At 32.7% G+C, this 17726-nt stretch overlaps 1 protein-coding gene across 40 annotated transcripts; it reads right to left on the bottom strand.

The window, feature by feature from the left end:
• Positions 1-409: 409 nt before the first annotated feature.
• On the bottom strand, positions 410-10481 carry LOC141701956 (WD-40 repeat-containing protein MSI5-like). 40 transcript variants are annotated; one of them, XM_074505621.1, is made up of 14 exons: positions 10050-10477; positions 8377-8597; positions 8018-8100; positions 7207-7280; positions 6912-7011; positions 6740-6814; positions 4714-4835; positions 3599-3939; positions 2723-3507; positions 2547-2623; positions 2409-2451; positions 2215-2302; positions 1862-1909; positions 410-1085 (listed from the first exon to the last, which is right to left on the bottom strand). In XM_074505621.1, the coding sequence occupies exons 3-8, from the start codon at positions 8072-8074 to the stop codon at positions 3936-3938; spliced, it is 432 nt and encodes a 143-aa protein (XP_074361722.1). In that variant the 5' UTR covers positions 8075-8100; positions 8377-8597; positions 10050-10477; the 3' UTR covers positions 410-1085; positions 1862-1909; positions 2215-2302; positions 2409-2451; positions 2547-2623; positions 2723-3507; positions 3599-3935. The 40 variants fall into 40 exon arrangements, with proteins under 40 accessions (XP_074361722.1, XP_074361721.1, XP_074361706.1 ...); XM_074505620.1 differs by having other exon boundaries at positions 2215-2299; XM_074505605.1 differs by lacking the exons at positions 1862-1909; positions 2409-2451 and having other exon boundaries at positions 2723-2840; positions 3015-3113; positions 3387-3507.
• Positions 10482-17726: the final 7245 nt, after the last annotated feature.

The following is a 17726-nucleotide window of genomic DNA, read 5'->3' as shown; positions in this document are numbered from 1 at the left end:
TGAGCAAAGTTGATATTCGAATCATGTCAATTGATCGGTTCGATTTGATCGTGATCTTCAGCAAGTTCGAATAATCGGGCTCGAATCCGGACTCAACTCGTTTTAAATGAAAATAACTTGTCTTCGCGCGACAAATGAGCAAAATTAATGTTCAAATCGTATCAATATACGGTAGATGTATTTATTAAAAATATTCTATTTAAATTTATAATTATATTTATAAAATATACTATATCTAGGGTGAACCATAAATATTAAAAATTGTTAAATTATGATATCATTTATAAATTTTAAAAATATTAAATAAAAAAATTATTGAAAACTGTAACATTAAATGAATTTCCGGACCCCTAAATAATACACCAAAATAAGCTTAAAAGAAGAAAACAAAACAAAACAAAACAAAACAGAAACACAAAACGTAACTTGAAGTCACGTTGCTCCAATAAAAAAAATAAGAGGCAAAATATTACATCGTTATTTTTTAAACGCTACACGATGACCGAGTGATATTTTGGTCATTTTTAACTCACAATGTGAGACCCATTTCTCTCATTTATCGAAGAGGATCAACTTTTATCGAAGATGCTGCAATCCAGAGTACTGTCAACATCAATGGCAACATCAATGGCGGCGATCTGTAACCACCCACCTAAAATCTCATACCAGCGGGCCCCAGTTACTGGTATGATTTCATTCCATTTGAACCGTAGCGTGTATTATTTAACTTCTCTGTCATCGTTTGTTTGTTGATTGGATGTTTGATACTGTTTGATTTGTGGGTTTCTGTAATATATATACATACATACAGCATTAATATTTGATTTCAGGGTTTAATAAAGCATTTGCATTCTTCAGTACATTTATAAACCCTTCCGTACATATAAACCCTAATCACACACACACAGCTTTGTCAATTTATCTGTCAATATATCTGTTACAGATCGTTGTGCCTGAGCAGTGAGGGCTCTCAGCCACTTTCTGAAATGTTGTCGTATGATAATATAGGCCCAACATTAACTTGGTTAAATGGAGATGTAAAGGCGTAACCCTTGAGCATAGTCTGAAGGCATCGATTGCAGACGCTGAAAGAAAATAAAAAAGAATAATATGAAAACGCAGACAATTACTTGCAGAATAACCATAGTGCCAATATATGATCTGTGTATTGATGTAATTTAAGTGAGTGGCCTGCTTGTACACCAGCCTACAGTCCGCAAGCATATAAGCCAGAAATAATTGTAGTTTATCAGTTTCTCATTCATCAAATTCTGGAGTACACAGAATAATACCTGGGTGCCTAATGTAGAAAGGCAGGTAGTGTAGAAATGTATAAGCCGCTTCTTTGCAATTGTCATGCCTTGACAAGTAATAATTTTCTAGTTTTTGAATGCTTTTGTGATTTTCTAGGTTTATAAGCAAGTAAAACAGTAAAGCAAGGATAGAATCAATGAAATAGAGCTAGATTAGAAGAGAAACAAGGGATTGATAGATTCAGAGATAGAAATGATCCTGAGAGATCAGTTTTAAGGAGAGAAAGAAATAACAGATTCTGGAGAGAGAGAAGACTTGGTGGAAATAATATTCCATTTTCTGATATTTGTTCATACATACTGAATTACAGATCCTCATACTCTATTTATACTGGTCTAGACTTAAAACACATCACAAAGACCATTCTACCCCTTCCACTACTAACACACTATACTAACACAACCACATTGCTACCAACACAGTATACTGATATAGTGCAGATCCTGACAGCAATACATCTTGATCTTCTATCAATTCTGTATATCTATTTAGTATTCCCATATTTCATTTCAGGTTTTCCATTATTAAAGCTAAAGAAGCGTATCACCTGTTTGGCAGCCCCTGCCCCTCCTCCATCAGGGGCTGCACCTTCCGGCTGTACCCATCCGCCGGAAGCAAAACCAAAAAACAAGGTTATGACGTGGATAAAAGCTGTCAACGAAGAGTTTGGCGAAATTGAAAAGTTCAACAAACTTTTTAAAAGCGTCGAGGCTTTTCCCATTTTCCTTAACTTCGTTTTCGGAATAATAACATTTGTGCAAACAAAAAAAGAAAGTGAGTACCCCTTAATTAGTCTTAATTCTAATATTTAATGCTGTAGTATTTAATTTTAATCTGTAACACCTTTTCTGGACAGATTTTTTGAAGTTAAAGAACACTGCAGTGAAGTATCGTGCTTACCTCCTGGGGTTAGCAGTTCTTCTGATTGTGGCGAAGCTGCTGTCCAATAAAAAAGGCGGGGATGGTGCTCCCTCTGGCGACGGACCTGCTGGCAAAAACCAGAACAATTGAGAAGAAAGCGAAGTATTTTTACCCAGCTGTTCGGGTTTGTGAACAGCTTGCATGTTATGTAATAAAACAGATGCTGCTCTCACCCTTACGCTATTATTAACTGTGGTCTTGCAGTCAAGAAGGGCGCTAATAGACCAACGAGGTAAAATGTAGTGCATGTTATTGAAAACTTTAGCAAAAGAATTTTTGTCGTGGTTTGATAGATGTTCTGCTGTTCTTACCAATTACCATATTCATCGAGGAGCATCATAATCACAACTTGTAGCAATAAAAGGACCACCAGCACTCCTGCCAAAGTCTGAATATATATATGATTAGGTGGCGGTATAAGAAGGAAGAGGTTGATTCTTGATAGGCTAATTGCTAGCAATTAATTGAATTAATAGTAAAGTCCAACCTTTACAGAGCAACTGCTTGCATTCATAGGTAAAGATCCCCACCTTTACACTGAAAAGTGTCTCTGCATACCACATCAGCCAAAAAACAAGCCTTTCCGGAAATTAAGAGAGAATGACCTGAAACAACAAAAAAGGTCAAACTTTCTTCCTTGCTATGCGAGCGCAAACCGATATTAGCATATATGCCTAATCAGGTAACAGCCAGTATAAGATGGATAGAGTTGATTCTTGATGCATTAATTGGTAAATACATACAAAATTCATTAAGGTCTGACTTTTAACATAGTTTACCATATGAATTTATGAACCCAGATTAAGTTGATAAACATAGTAAATAGATAAAAATGAACCAGCCTTGGTATTGTAAATGAGACTCTTTGCTCATACACACTGCAAAACAAACAAAAAATTAAAAATATCAATAACAAAAATATAAGAGTAAAGAGATAGAAGTCAATTACATAGGGAACATCGATTCCTTTCAAAATCAAGAGTTAGCTGGTAGTTTGACATATATACGGAAGATTCTTGATGCAATTGTTGATACAAAGCCCTTAAGCTCATTGTAAAGGTCAGACGTAACTATGAACTCATTGTAAAGGTCAGACCTTCACAATGAAGAACACAGTGCTTTTTTCCCTAGCCCACAATCATTCGGATTACCAGAATCTTTATGATTTATGGAGTATTCATTCCTAGCTGATTGAGCAGAGTGTTCTTCACAGTCTTGAATGTTAGGAAGCAACATTGGCTCCCATCCACACAAGCTTACGAGTTTCCGGGCCTAAAAACAAGAAAAGGCAAAGAATGTTCGTTAACAGAACAACAAAGATATGAAGTCAAAAGCCTAATCCATTGTCATATGTAAATCTTACACAAGTATATACACAGGAAACCTCTTCTCTGTTAGTCTCCGTTTGTGGTATTGTGTCTGCCTTTAGACCAGAATCCCAACTGTAAAATCCTGCAACTGATCCACAAATCGTTCAAGTTCCAAATTTCGAGAAGCTTTCATCTGTTCTATGGCAGATGCAGCAACAATCGGGAGGGAAAGAAACTGGAGAAGCCCATCATAGCGATCCTTATAACCGCCAATCAAAGCTGAAGGAGTAGGAGGGAACTGGACCAAGCTCTCAGCACAGCTGTTCCCTCTCCAGGGGCAATTTATTCTGTCCCCCATCAAGCTGTTTAGCAAATTCTTCCCCAGCACTTTCAGCTATCAAAGGGAAATATACAAGAGATGTAATATAAACACCGCGGAAAAAAGGATGCATAGTGCAGCAGTTCTACAGCCTAGACAATGAACAGAAGGTAGACCAGGATTTGATCGTGCAAGAGAAAAACTAACTGACAAAAAATATTTACAGTTAAATGCGCAAAGGATGACGGCCATTAAGGAATAAACACATGGAAGGGTAAATGTTCCACTCAGTTTTTTTGATTTAGTAGCCTAATAAACTGTCTGAAAACTTGTTAAGAATCCAAATCAGAGAACCTATAATTTTGGACAGTGCTTCTGGTAACACTCTTCAATCATAACAATTCTCTAAACAGCTTTTTGAATCATTGCACCACAGTACATAAATCAACTATTTCAAACTAATTCCTAAAATTAAATATCACTCTGTAAAGTAGCCCGTCAGGTTTATTCCAATTCAACTTCTAATTACCACATAATACCATTGAAGCTTGTCGTGATAAGTCTAACTAGGTATAAGCTTATTTGTGAAGTTTGAAAATATTTTCCTCAGTTTGCAATTTAGAAGATATTATGACTTCCTATTATTGAATTATTATGACTTGGAAAAATGTTATGTGTGAATTGATAGAAGATATTTAATACATCCATAAATGACTTGACGATTAGGGTATACAGTAAAGAGTTTGTTAAACGAGTATTGGGGAGGGATGCAACAAAAAACAAATGCAAATAACAACAATAATAATCATAATATCGAAAAACAGATATAGAGAGTTGGAAGAAACTCACCGTGTAGACATCCAGGTGGCCAATGCACTAAATTTCAAGTTTGCACTGCAAGACTCGCACTCGATTTTATCAAAACCAACATTTACCCAACCTCTTCTGGCACAAGCCAGTGAACTGGCAGCCTAAATTATCATAATAAGATGGTTTAGGACAAATTACAGAATTTAAAAATATGACAAGATGAAAGGCCATATTCTACATCGAGTACCTATTCCTTTTAGGATTGGACTGAAGGAAATCTGCAAATATCTATGATAACATTTGTCCTTAATAAAAAGAGACAAGTTTGAAGAGCTGCTCAAGGAGGATGAGAAGGTGGGATGCAAACTAACACAGGACCTGAGTTATCCTATATGAGTATATGACTGATTCTAGTGTTAGAAACACCTCTGCTTTAAGCATTAATGCTGATATACTTCTGACTATTTCATGGCCAATAATTGTTGGTTAATTATATTTTTAATCTATATATTGCAGTAACAAATTTTATCGTGCATTTGCCGAGAGCTAAACATTGATTAATATAAGCTTGGCAAAGATCTACGACCAGTCTAATAATTAGCCTCCAGCAATCCCCAGCTCCTCTTGGGCATTGCTAAACTACAAAATTTAGAACAAACGAAGAATCCACTTCTATAAATCAATACAGACAGGTAATTATCAATGATAATTTATCGCTCTGCATTTAAATACTTAACATGAGTACAGCCCAGAAGTGAATACCAGAAATACTTGTACCACTTGATAAAACTAGTGAATTAAAAAAATTAAACTATAAGTCTACAAGCATGCGTAGTTGGTGAAGCCCGGAGAAGCTTCAGAAACTAAATGTTTGAGAGATTGCAATACTTATTATGATCCCACAAAGAAAATATCACATCTAGATCCATGTATTCCAAAACATCACTACTTAAGTGACTAACAATAAATTGGGGAAGAAAATCACAAAGAATGCACTCTACGAAGTTTAAAAAACAGATACATGTCAAGAATGTGGACCAAAATAAGAGAAGACAAACCTTAGGCTTTCCGGACCAGTTTAAGGGATTGAAAGTTGATAACCGCCATAGTAAATCACCCCTTTCCCATGGCCTACACGAAGGCTGTGATGATCCAAGAGCTGAACCACCAGCACTTAGGTTTAAGCCACACTAGATCCAGCTTATCACACAAACTATAAATTCTCTCCCTCTCTCTCTCCATATATATATATATTGATATATATGTATATATTGATATAAATGTATATATCAATATTTTATTTGCAAATTACATCTACATCTCATATACATCAATAATCGATTATATAATTTTCAAATAATTAGTGAATCTAGTATATATGCTCATATAACAAGTCTTATTAATATAACCAAATAGTAGATACAACAGAAAGAACAATATAACCAAGTTCTTGGACGTTTATGAAACATGAGTATGGACTACAGAATACACAGTACAATCTAAGTACTCTTGTTGAATTCGTTAAGGTTGTCCTTGCTACTATAATTAGGGTCTCAGTAAATATAATAGTTTTATCAACCAAACAAAAGGTATGATATCTATGAATTCTCTGCATAATATATAATTGAATCTAAACATATTTCATGCATTAATGACATCAATTCTCGTTGATGGTTTTCAGTACATGGAAGGTTCTAATGAGGTATCAAATACAAAGTTTATGAACATAGAAATATGTCATCAGCTAGCTCAATATTACTGTCATTGAAAACAAGATGTAATATTTGCAAATCTAATTGAATATTCAAATCCTTGCTATTCTTAAAATGACACCTGAGATTGTACTATGTCCTACCTTGTATCCATTTCAGTCTGAATATTACCTTTTAAACCATTTCCTGCAACCTCACTTTTCTTTATCTTATTACCCTTTTGTGTGTGTGGTGTATGTTGGGGGGGGGGGGGTGGAGGATTTCTTTTTCTGATAAAAAATTTTAAAAATTTTCTGTATGATGACAGAAACATTATCAAAATTAATAAAAGCATCAGAGGTTTTCATTCACACCAGCTTATGATCCCAAATGTTCAGAACGCCATCCTCTGCAGAACTTCCAAAGACAGATGCCCTATCTGGAGACCACTGAATATGAAAGTTTTTTGTTCATAAGATCATCAACAGCTTGGTAAATATAATTAATTTTCACTCACAAGATTCAGGAGCTAATATATATACATGCCTGAACACAAAGGACAGCTTCACTGTGACCCGGAAATATGTGTACAGGCCCCGAAGTGAAGTTACGGCGGTCAAATATGCCAACAGAATTATCAGCAGACCTTGAGAGCCAAAGAAATGATTAATAACAATACTCCAAGAGAAGAAAAAAAATACGAGAGTCACTAAGCTCTAATCACTGGAATGGAAAATCTGAAAATCATACACTTTTAAAATACAACTTATGCAGAAATGTGAACTAACAATTTGGACAACGATGACCGGAACACACAGAAAGCTTGACAATATATACATACCCGGTCAGTATAAAATTTACATCATGAGGATTCCAATCCACACAGTGAAGATCCGCATCGTGAGCTTTTTCAACCTATAAAATAAACGAATTCAGATTCTCTAAGCTTCATGCAACATAATACCTCGTAGTAAAAGCTGATGGGTAGGATGTCAACTGTCATGAGATCATTTAGTGCACAAGTCCCTAACTACACCCATAATTACGTAAAATAGTATTAAAAATGCTCAGATAGCCTCTAACAGTAATATCCTATGATAGATTTATTATCGTTTCTGGTCTTTCACAACTTTGACTTTCTGGTCTTTCACAACTTTGACTTTCTAGTTTCTCGTTCTCCCTCCTCGACATGCTTATCTAATGCACATGGTCTTTGCTTTACACTTAATCATCTGAACCAAACATTTTCAACTCCATTAACATACCTATTAATACAAACTGGTAATGAACTAAGGATAGGGCAAAAACAATTAAAGGTGGCAAATACATATACAAGAGATATACATTAACACATTTACAGATACATTACATGAACTCCCAGCTTTGACTACAAAAAATTAAAAAGTTTGGATATATGATGATGGCAGATGAAGGCTGTCTTTTTGAAATAAACAGCAGATGCTACAAGCCTACAACATCTGCATGTACAACTTTTCAGTTTAGGGGTGAAACTAATTCCTATCACACATCAAAAAAAAATTGGACAAAAAAATCTAACTGTTACCTTAAATTAGACAACCAAAATAGTTTGGTTTACACAAAACTTATGGTCCTCGACAGTCAACAGAATAAAACAGTAAGGTGAACTTAACCTTGACGGTTGGAGTAAAACCACTTCTGCCAATCCCACAATATAAGGCAGGAATCATCCTCTACACTGCAAAACTCCTGTGCACTTCACAATGAAAGGATTGAATGTGATTAAGAAAGCACAAGGAAGATAGCTTAATGGCAGGTTTACTGCTACAGAGAGGATAGACAAAGCAACATGTTATATTACCTTCGCAATGGCCCTTGCTACACTAATATACTACTATTTTTACTCTTGATCACCATAAGAGAACAAATCATTCTACTAACATATACAATCTTCTATAATATATGAAATAAGCGGTATATTCAGTGAAAAAAACAGAACTGATGCATCTTAGAGGGTGCATTCCCCAGCTACCTTGAGGGTCAAAACTGCACATCTTCAACAGTATTTTCATGCCCTTGGAAAGTCCCACGTGCTTGTACGGAAGGGCTAGATGCTGGCGAGTCATCACTTCCATCAGCTTTAGAGGTCTTGATGCCCCCTGCTCTAGAAGATTTAGTAGATCCTGGGTCTGTAGCCAAGGAGGAGATGTGATCCTGAATACTCCATACATAGTACAACAAACCTGTCCTTCCCTGACACAGAAATTAATATCATTAGATCAATATGTGATGCTTGATTTTGGTCAGTGATCACTTCTTCAACTTATATGTCTCCAGCTTAAATTTTAACTTAATTGAACCACATTTTCATTTGATTACATGTTAACAATTTCAAACAGCTGCTACTCATCATGGGGATATTCTAGTTTGCAAACAGATAACATATTTGTTGCATAAGACTTCTGGGAAACTTTCTCAAGTGGGTAGAATTGGAAGTGCAGGAAGTGAATACGTCAACGCATTCTTTGTCAATTGCTATACAAGTCCAACTGCATGTGCAGATATTATATATGGTTCAGGCACAAAGACACCTAGTATCAGCAGAGCTACCATATACACTTGTACTTGTACTTGTTTTTCCCTGTCCAGTAAATAACATGCAAATATTTAACTTATAGTAGTAATACCAACTGCAAGGACTGTAGAAGTAATGTCGATGTATTTTCTTGCACCTTATTAATGGTTAAAATTAACATGTACTCATTAATATGCAATGGAAAACATATATACACAAATAACAAGAAAAAGTATCCAATCTTTTCATAGTAGAGACATAACTAAACAATTGAAAAAACACATCCACTCATAGATTGCAGACACTTAAAAGTATAAGCACAAAGATAGAAAAGAAAAATTCTTGACAAGAAAAATGAAGAAAGATTAAAAACAAAAATTCTTGACAAGAAAAAAGAAGAAAGATCGAAACTTTGCAGCTTAAAGTCATCAAAACATCGATTTCTTTCAAAATAAATGATTGGGTGGTGGCATAAGATGATTGGGTGGTGGCATAAGATGATTGGGTGATGGCATAAGACGGGAGAGGCTGATTCTTGATGAACTGAATGAAAGCAATTACTTGAATTTATAGTAAAGAGCCTACCTTTACAAAGAAATTGCTCAATTCATAGTTAAAGATCCCACCTTTACACTAAAAATAGTCTCTCCGTACAAGCAATCAAACACACACACACAGAAGAAGAAACAATCAAATCAAAATCAAAATCAAAATCAAAACACACACACACAAACGAAGCAATTAAATTATAATCAAAACACACAAACACGCAGAAGAAGCAATCAAAGCAGAAGAAGCAATCAAATTAGAATCGAAATTAAAACACACACACACAAAAGAAGCAAATAAAATTATATAAATCAAAACACACAAACACACAGAAGAAGCAATCAAACTAAAATCAAAACACACAAACACACAGAGAAGCAATCAAATTAAAATCAAAACACACACACACAAAAGAAGCAATTAAATTATAATCAAAACACACAAACACACAGAATAAGCAATCAAATTGAAATCAAAACACACACACACACACAAGAAGCAATTAAATTATAATCAAAACACAGATTTGCATAAAAACTTAAAGATATAAAGCACAAAGAAAGAAAGAGTAAAGATTCCACCTTTACATGAGAATTGCTTGAATTGTTGATAAGAAGGAAGCTGGTTGATTCTTGATACACTATTTGATAGTAATTGATAGAATTCACAGTAAAGATCCCACCTTTACCCATCAATTGGTTGAATTCATAGTAAAGATCCAACCTTTACAAAGCAATTGGTTGAATTCATAGTAAAGATCCAACCTTTACATAGCAATTGATTGAATTCATAGTAAAAATCCAATCTTTACATAGCAATTGATTGAATTCATAGTAAAAATCCAATCTTTACATAGCAATTGATTGAATTCATAGTAAAGATCCAAGCTTTACACTGAAACCATGACTTTGAAGGTGATTATGAGTTGCAGCACAAACCAATTTGGGGGCTGGGCTGGGGATTCAACCCAAAATACATGCTAGAGCTTTATGATATGATAGCTCTCGTTTTTGACGGCTGGATTTGCATCTACAATATATATTTACTATTTTTTATTCTTATTATTATTTTTATATATAATATCATTATCATTTTTCGCAATATAAGGATGAAGAAGAATTTATAGCAATTTAATAATTTATCAGATTTTAATTTTTTTTATATAATTTATAATTCCATGTTTTTAAAATTGTCTTTTTTTTTGTAATGTTGGAATAGAACAAAATTATTTTTGTTCACATTAGTCAATACTGCTGCCGGTCAAATACCACCAATGGTATTTTTTACAAAATTTACAAAATTTGTACAACTTGACCAAACATGTTGTGGGTAAACTGTAGTTATAGTACGAGGGTCCTATAATGTACTAATTCAGTCCGTGACCGTGTGCCCAAATTTTAATGACCTCACTCCAATCCAATTGCAATGGCACTTGATGTAAAAAAATGCACCCTTAGAGTTTCTTATTTGGAATTTTTATTTTTACGGTATTTGAGATCGGAAAATTTTATTCATTTAATGATATTATTTATTTATCGATATTAAAAATAAATTGTAGTATCTATTATATTGGTACCGGAAAAAGTTGTTCGTTTAACGAGTTTATTCATTTATCGAATATTTATTTATCGAGATTATATTGTATTTGGAATTTTTATTCTCATTAGTATCTTTATCATCTTGTATTATTTTCACTAAATTGTTTAAAAATGTATTAATAAAATAATCAAAGCATCTATTATCTTTATAAATAATACTGCAGCATCAAGTTTTTGGGGAAATATTTTATTTGAAATTACTGTTTTTCCCATGTATTTTAACAAATTTCAAAAATAGTTGTTGTTGATAGAAATCGAACCTATGCCAACTATTTGCAAAATAAACACATCAACCACTTCAGGCAGAGACACTTTTGTTATAATTTTATAACATTAAGTATTGACTTAGAAACATCAAGTTTTTGGGAAAACATTTTATTCGAAATTACTGTTTTGCCCATGTATTTTAATAAATTTCAAAAATAGTTGTTGATAGGAATCGAACTTATGCCAAATATTTGCAAACTAAATACATCAACCACTTGAGCTAGAGACACTTTTGGTTAAATTTTTATAACATTAAGTATTTAAACTTTTATAACATTAAGTATTGACTTAGAACTTATTTATTTACACGAGGTGTCTTGCCTTATATTAATTTTATATTTATTTTAATATTTATATAAAATATATAATCTGCAGTTGGGGAAACATTACCGATAGGAATCGAACCTATGCCAGTTATTTGCAAATTAAACACATCAACTACTTGAGTTAGAGACACTTTTTGTTAAACTTTTATAAAATTAAGTATTGATTTAAAACTTATTTATTTACACGAGGTGTCTTACCTTATATTAAATTTTATATTTATTTTAATATTTATATAAAATATAATGATTTGAGACTTGATTGAATAACTCATTTCAATATGCTAACTTTACACTTATATTAAAATACTTCAACCAATTGAGAAAGCTTATTTGGTTAAATTTTGATAAAATCAAGTATTGGGTTACATACTTCTTTCTTTATTTTGGGTGACTAAACCTGTATAATTCAATATTTATATAGAATAAAATTATTTTAAAACTTGGTTAATTAGCTGATTACAATATAATAACTTTACACTAATGTGCAACAACGGGATTATAATTTTTTTTAATTTATACATTCAATAAATAACTTATTGTTGATAATATATTATTGTATTAACTTGTTGATAATATCTTACCATATAATAATAATTTATTAATTATCGAAAATCGGATAATTAACTCACATCGAGATACTAACTTTATACTCGTGTAACAACTAAAGGATATAATCAATCTGAGTCGAGTCGAAAACTGTCATGCTTGTACTCGATTAAAAATGTTCGGGTTCGAGTACGAACTTGAGTTCAACCGAACTTTAAATTTTAAACTCGAAATTCAGGTAGTAAAAAGTTCGATAGGGTCAATTTTTTTAGGGAAACATATAATTCGAAATTAATATTTTGCGCTCTTATTTGAATAAATATGGAAAAATATTATTGTCTTGTAGAATTGAACCTGTGACACCTATATCCAAACAAGAGGCTCATTTGATTATATTTTAATAACATCAAGTACCGAGTTATATATTTGTTTCTTCATATTGGATGGCTAAGCCTAAACGTATATAATCTGATATTGATATATAAAAATTATTCTAAGACTTGGGTAAATAGCTCAATACAATATACTAACTTTATACTCATCTACAACAGCGTGATTTTAATTATTTTTTTATTTATAAAAAAATTACAAATATTAAATAAATAACTTGTTGATATTATGGTACCATATTAACATATTTATAATATATTACCATGTAATAATAGTTTATTAAATATGGATACTTGAGTAATTAACTCACTTCGAAATACCAACTTTACAACAACTAAGGGTATAATTAAGCCGAGCTGAGTCGAAAACTTTCAGACCTGAACTCGATTAAAAATGTCTGGACTCGAACACGAGCTCGGTTTCACCCGAATCTTAAATCAAGCATGAAACTCGGGTCGTAAATAGTCCGGTAGCCTCAAGTTCGGCTCGAAAACTTGAATCAATTTCACCAAATATTGACAAAAGCTCAAAATATGATAGGTTGTGCTCGAATTCGATTCGAATAAATATATAATATATTAATTAAATATTAAATATTTAGATAAAAATATATTTGTATTAAAAAATAATTTTGGCTCGATAAGACTCGTGAACCTTATGAGCCGAGTAATTTGAAGTTCGAGTTCGACCATGCAAAAAATTTACTATTTTGCCCCCATATTTTGATAAACATGACGCCTAAACATTATAATATTTTTGGTATCTCCAGTTGAAAAAATAATTGAGACTTGATAGAAAACCATTATTTTTAATGGTAAAAGTGCACTATAAATTTTACATTCGCGACACAATATAAACTTAAGGATGTTCGTCGTTCTAGTAGTACTTCTAACATGAATCACACAATATTGTATGAAACAACACGCAAATATCGTAAAAGTACGGAAAAAATAACAATTTTTTTATAAATAAAGCTAGCCTGTGTCTTGCACGGGTAATAAAGCTAGTTTTATGTAATTACGCAAGTAAATAATTGGGGATTTTGACAAATATATTAAAAAAACGTAAATTATTACAAATTTACTTTTTTAAATTTTTAAATCAATATATAAATATACATTTTTCTTGGGATAAAGGTCTCCTTTAATTTGTATGTAATTTCAATAATCGCAATTAGTCTGATAGATACTGATATAGAATTAATCGTAGGAGAATTCATATGCAGTTTAATATTTTAATTCTATTTAATTGAATAGCCTTACTTCATTAGTTATTTATAAGTTACAATTTTTGTAATAATTTAATTTTAATTAAAGTTATATTTTATAACTAATAATCTATTTGAATTATAAAGATCAAAAATAATTTATAATGATTTATCAGATTTCAAAAAATCGGATGGATTACGGGACTTATAGATATTTAACTAAAAAAAATTGGGATTTATAAAACCATATGTGTCATTGTCAATTATCAAATCTAGTTTAATGGAGTTAGTTTATGAATTCCGAGATTTGAATTTAGGCCCGTTTGGTATTGCTGTTGCCGACAGTTACAACAATTTTTTGCTGAAAAACTGTTAGAAAGGTGTTTAGTAAATTTTAAAAACTGGTGTCTGAAAAATCGCTTTTGGTCTAAAAACTGTTGTTAGTAAAAACATGTCCCCATGTTTTTCGAAAAAAACTGTTTTCAACTTTTGCAAGAAATAGATATCAGTTTTATCATGGAACCTTCTCAAAAATATTATTTTTATATATTATATCTCAAACTATACATAAATTAAAAAAAAAATACCAAATAGTCATCTAATTTTTTTGACAACATTTTTTCCGCCAGCATTTTTTGTCCAAACGGAGACTTAAAATGATAATTTAATGCTAATTTCATGTCATTACAATTGTCTTGTTATTGTAATGTTGTTGGCATGTACTCGGTGGTCCAGTTAGCAACTTGTTTGTTTGTGTTCAAACTGTGCTGGTACTTTTTTTTGACGTTATCACCGTCCACCGATGTACATATACCACCGTTAAAACTATTTCATAAGGGACGGTTTGACTTTTGTACACATAATTAATTTTTAATTTTTTATAAATTAAAATATATAATTAAAATTTTAATTTACAAACAAATTTAAAAAATTATTATTATATATATAAGAACATAATATTTAAAATTGTGTTCAAAAAAGTCAAACCACGTATAAAAAAATAAATAAGTACTCCCTCTATCCCATTAAATTCTATACATTATTTTTTGAAATACTTTTCAATACTCGTTTAAAACATAGCTTCATAATATTTTTTTCAATTTTTTTTCTGAATAAAAGTTTTATGTTTAAATATTTATTAAAAAAAAATTAAAAAAAAATTATGAAACTGTACGCCTCGAAATACTTGTAAACAGTGAACGGAAACCTTCGGGGACGGAGGCACTACTATTTAAGCTGCGGGTAGTTTGTAATTTGTACGAGTACCAGAACCAGACGTAATATGTACTACAAGTCCGTGAGCCCGAAATTATGATGACCTCATTCCAATCCAATTGCAAGTTGCAACGGCACTCACTTGTGTTTAAAAAATTGAACCTTTTTTATCCCACACTTTATTTAATTTCTACCTTGGATGGAATGTTTATTCTTATTATAGTATTTTATCATCTCGGAATATTCTCACTATATTGTAATAAAGAACGTATTGATAAATATTTAAAGCATTTTATATAAGAGAACTTATAAAAATACAATTTTTTTATAAAATTAATTACGATTTTATCAACTCTCGAAAAGATTACTATCATACGGATTAATCGTCGCGATTACTACTGTCCCTGTCTTGTATTCTAGAAATTCTGCATTGGCAGCCAATGAAACGGATTTTTCCATCACCGCATGTTATATGGACGAGTGCCGATGAAAAATCTAACTTCTTAATTCTTTTTCCTAATATTTTTGGGTCATGTTCCCTGACAATGATTGTCAGGGAACAGTTAACCAACACACTATCTCCTGACCAGGATTTAAAAAAAAAACGCGGAACACATCTCCGTTCCGCTAAAAAAACGCAGAACGTCCAGAAACTAATAACATTCTCAAATCAATAATCGTAATCCTATAATGAACAATCGGGTTCAACAAAAACACAATCGGGTTCAAAACACAATCGGGTTCAAAACACAATCAATGAGGTCGAATTACATTTACACACATACTTATATATATATAGAATTATAACCCAATCAATTCGAAGTAAACAAAGAACAAAGAACAATCAATTCGATTTCAAAACCCTAACCCTAAGAACAGACTAATACAAAGAACAATCGAGAGAATCGAACATTTGGGTAGAAAACGGTTGTTGTACGGTTGTTGTTTGGTTGTTGTTTCGGCTGAAATCGCCAGAAAATCTCTAGAGAAGGAGGAAGTATATGATTTTAGTGTTTGTGTTTGTGTATATAACTGATGGAGAAGAAAGTCGGGTTGTTATTAGTTTCTGGACGTTCCGCGCTTTTTTTTAGCGGAATGGTTAATTTTTTTTTAAAATCTTGGCCGTTGGATCAGGAGATGATGTGTTGGATAACTGTTCCCTGACACACGATTGTCAGAGAACAGGACCCAATATTTTTTGTATTGTGACTTGTGAGGGTGGAAGACTATGCCTGAGCCATCACACGATCGTTGTATTCCTCAAAATTTAGTGGAGGAAACAGAAAGTGTCTCCGAGTGATGCTTCCTCCGCCGTTAGTACTTGTTTATTGATTTTGGGACAAGGTAAGGTGACATAGAGATAATTAACCAATATAGAATATTTGTAACAACCAACACTTTCGCACTATTAATTCTAAATATACAACTTAAATAAAAAACGTTATTTTATTTGAAAAATCAAAATATCACGAAGGTCAAAACATCGGTCAAACTTATTAAATCAAAATCATAAAAATAGAGACGCAGCTCCACAAAACCGATAAATAAATGTCTAACAGATAATCAAATTTATTCGATAAATACGAGAAGTCTTGTGGCGCCCCAAAACCCGGGGTCAGGAGTCTCGGAGGCCACGCCATCTAAACTCACACAACTCACACTACAGTATATAAATACTCACGCTTCACGACCCCACACTTATCACATACACACTTACATGTTATTGTCTTGGAAACGAACCATCATAACTAGAGTAATTGTCAACCATCAAGTGATATTTATTACAACCCAAAAGTAATTAATCTTACCGGGGAGTGACCTTTAGGTGAGGCTAGTCCGCCGGCCAAATATACGTTTCTTATTTCTTACCTTACATAAGTCATACTTATAAATAAGCCGAACTATAAACAACTGAAAACTAATCCAGTTTATTCTGACTACCTGTTGTACAGCACCAAACAATCTACGAAATAGGCAGCTGGCCATTTCTTACTCGTTTCCTGGCTGTGGTTCTCATGGCAGGCATCTTGATTCACTGTTATGTTGTGTCAATTTAAGAAAACAAGTGTGAGTTATAATGCCCAGAATAATAATGTACAGTATGAAAATGACTGTATGATAACATCATATATGATAATTATGTTTTATTCGAAAATAGTTTTCCTTGGTGATACACACCTTCTTATGAAAACAATTCTTTAAGGGATTTTAATATCCTGCGAATACCTTAATAGTAATTCCAGCACCTAGGCTTGGGTTACGGTATGGCATCTCAATTCCAATTGGAAGAATTATGACATTCGTTGGAGCCACCACATACGATGATCAGTCGTACTGCGATAAAAGTAACCTTTTCTACTAATAGAGGGACGACACCTTAACATATCGGTTATCACCCTTGCCGCATACGGGCTATGTGTCCTCATTTCGGATATACACACACTTCGCAGGTCCATAGGTACATATTGTACCGTCTCCTATTGTACCAGTAGTCTATCCAATACACGAAGTACTTGGATCCTACCCCTTCCTTGTCCTTTAGGAAATCCTATCATATCTCGAGAACTCGAACCACATCGAAGTTCCTCCAAGCGTTTTGCTTGTTGATAGGCATAGTTTTACTATATATATATATGTACTTCCGAAAGTTTCGGAGGAAGTACTAAGGATGTGAGTTGACCGTTGTCAACAAATAATTAAATAAAGGGG

This window comes from Apium graveolens, unplaced genomic scaffold (genome assembly GCF_009905375.1).
Source record: "Apium graveolens cultivar Ventura unplaced genomic scaffold, ASM990537v1 ctg4473, whole genome shotgun sequence".
In the NCBI taxonomy this organism is placed as follows: domain Eukaryota; kingdom Viridiplantae; phylum Streptophyta; class Magnoliopsida; order Apiales; family Apiaceae; genus Apium; species Apium graveolens.
This window is presented reverse-complemented; position numbering and strand designations above follow the sequence as displayed.